Here is a 2500-nt window from a genome sequence, read left to right on the forward strand (position 1 = left end):
CCGCTAGTCAAATCTGCTAAACAAAAGATAATCACCTAAAGTGATAATACAAATGGTAAAAAGCTAAAGGCTAATCGCTAACACAAATTCTTATTTACAATGGGTGTACAATAAATATTGTACACCGAAGTAAAAGTTAACTCAAAATGCTTAAAAGTTAAGCATATATATGTAAAAGTTGTCTATTTTTAAGTGATTAATTTTTTCATTTTAGTAAAACTTATTTCTTCAAAATCACTTATAATGTATAAAATTAATCATTTAATCATTTCTATCAACTTTTTTTTACTAATATAAAAGTTAATCAAAACTAGGTTAAAGTTACGAGAAAAGGGGTAAAAGTTATCTCGGTGTACAATAAATTTATTGTGCACCTTGTGCGCGCAAGACCTTTTGAATCTCTAATTGCCAAATTGAGCCACAGGTATATCAGTAGATTTAGTACTGGTTTTCCGCTTCCGCTTCCCCTATCTATCTCCTCCATCGGCCTTCACTCTGAGCATCACCATCCTTGTTGATTTCTTTCCCAATGCAGTAATCTGCCGCTACGATTCCATTTACTAAGGTATGTTTCAACAACCCTTAATATTCCCAATTTCATGCTTATTTCCATCTTCTTCTTTCCCTCGAAACTTTTAATTTGGAAATTTAGAACTACAATTTTGTTTTTATTTTTTTGGGTTAGGACCAAAACGTGTGAATCCCAGATCGAGTTGCTGATCTATTTGATCTTGTACCCTTCGTAATTTTTGTAATTTGTGCTTTAATTGAGAGAATGAAGATTGGATTAAAACCCTAATTAGTATTCATCCACAATTTTTACTGCTTCAACTGTTCAGCTAATTCAATCATGTATTCATATGAATGCCAACTTTTATTTGATAAAAGAAGTCAAATTTCGTGAAATTTAAACTAAAATGATCAACTTTGTATTTTCATTAATCAACAATTGCTGTTTTACAGTCCCTGTTAAATTATTGTTGCAATTGTTGTCTTCTGATTTGCCTATAATATAGAATTTGAACAATTATGTAATAATTGTATTACAATTTGAATAATAACCTGTGCCTAAACTATGTCTTTTGGAGTTTTCAAATCGACCCTAAAATGATGCAAGTCCCTGAAAATCAACACTTACAGATAAAGTTTTGAGAATTCGAGCGATGTGGATGCCAATTTCCCTCAATTACATTGCATATTTGGGTACTAAATTCACTGTAACCCGTTGATGTGCTTTACTGATTGTCTGTATTTATTATTTATTTGAATAATAAGTTTCTGCAATTTTAATTTCTGCCTTTTGATAATGTATTGATCTCGCCGTAAATTGATGAACTGTGAAGTTGGAACCGAGCATGAGCTTGATGTTAATATTTATTCGCTTGAAAGTTGAAACATACAAGATTGAAATACCATTTCGAGATTTATTTTCAATTTTAGATGGGTGTTTCTAATGATACTTTCCTCTTTCTACAATGAACTCATTACAGTACTCAACAAAGGAAGGTGAATCTTTAACTTGGTGAAAATTGCATAAATGGATTCAGAAGCTGCACGCACTGCGCGAGACTCTTTAGAATTGGCATTTCAAATGTCAAACATACTTGATACAGGAGTAGATCGCCACACTCTCTCTGTCCTAATCGCATTATGTGATCTTGGCTTAAACCCTGAAGCGCTTGCCGCTGTTGTCAAGGAGCTTAGAACAGACCCCTCACTTCCTTCAACCATTCCACCTGATTCCTGAACCTTCACTTTCTTGTTTCTTTTTTGTATAAAAATTTATATTCTGGAAAATGCAGCGGATGTACAATTTTCAATGTATTCCTAAATTAGCAAGTACTCCCTCCGTCCCGGAATACTCGGCCCGGTTTGACCGGCACAGAGTTTAATGTACTTGAATTGACTTATTTAATTTAATAGGTAGTAGTTGATTGTGGGGTATTGTTTTAACACAAATTCTTATTTACAATGGTTGTACAATAAATATTGTACACCGGAATAAAAGTTGACTCAAAATGCTTAAAAGTTACATTTATATATGTAAAAGTTATCTATTTTTTAATGATAAATTTTTTCATTTGAATCAAAATTATTTCTTCAAAATCACTAATAATGTATAAATTAATCATTTAACCCTTTAAAATATTTATCTATCAACTTTTTATTTTTATAATATAAAAGTTACAGAAAAATAGGTTAAAGTTACAAAAAACTGTATAAAAGTTATCTTGGTGTACAATAAATTATTGTACACCTTGTGCGCGCAAGATCTTTTGTTATTTTAATGTAGTTAGTGGGAAATGTGTTAAGAGGTGGGGTTGGGGGAGAGTAGGGTTGAATTTTTAATTATTTTTTGTATGGAGTAGGGGGTAGGTGGGTTAATAGGGGTGGAGTAAGAAATAATATAATATTGTTAGAATATTTCCATTTTTAGAAACAGGTCAAGTATTAAGGGACGGCCCGATAAGATAAGGAAAACAGGTAAAGTATTCCGGGA

At 31.8% G+C, this 2500-nt stretch overlaps 1 protein-coding gene across 1 annotated transcript; it reads left to right on the top strand.

Annotated features, from left to right (window-relative positions):
• Positions 1 to 333: 333 nt before the first annotated feature.
• LOC130466334 (mitotic-spindle organizing protein 1A) lies at positions 334 to 1959 on the top strand. Its single transcript, XM_056835223.1, has 2 exons — positions 334 to 565; positions 1491 to 1959. The coding sequence occupies exon 2, from the start codon at positions 1538 to 1540 to the stop codon at positions 1745 to 1747; it is 210 nt and encodes a 69-aa protein (XP_056691201.1). The 5' UTR covers positions 334 to 565; positions 1491 to 1537; the 3' UTR covers positions 1748 to 1959.
• The last annotated feature ends 541 nt before the right edge of the window (positions 1960 to 2500 follow it).

Source organism: Spinacia oleracea, chromosome 1 (genome assembly GCF_020520425.1).
Source record: "Spinacia oleracea cultivar Varoflay chromosome 1, BTI_SOV_V1, whole genome shotgun sequence".
NCBI classification, from domain to species: Eukaryota; Viridiplantae; Streptophyta; class Magnoliopsida; order Caryophyllales; family Amaranthaceae; genus Spinacia; species Spinacia oleracea.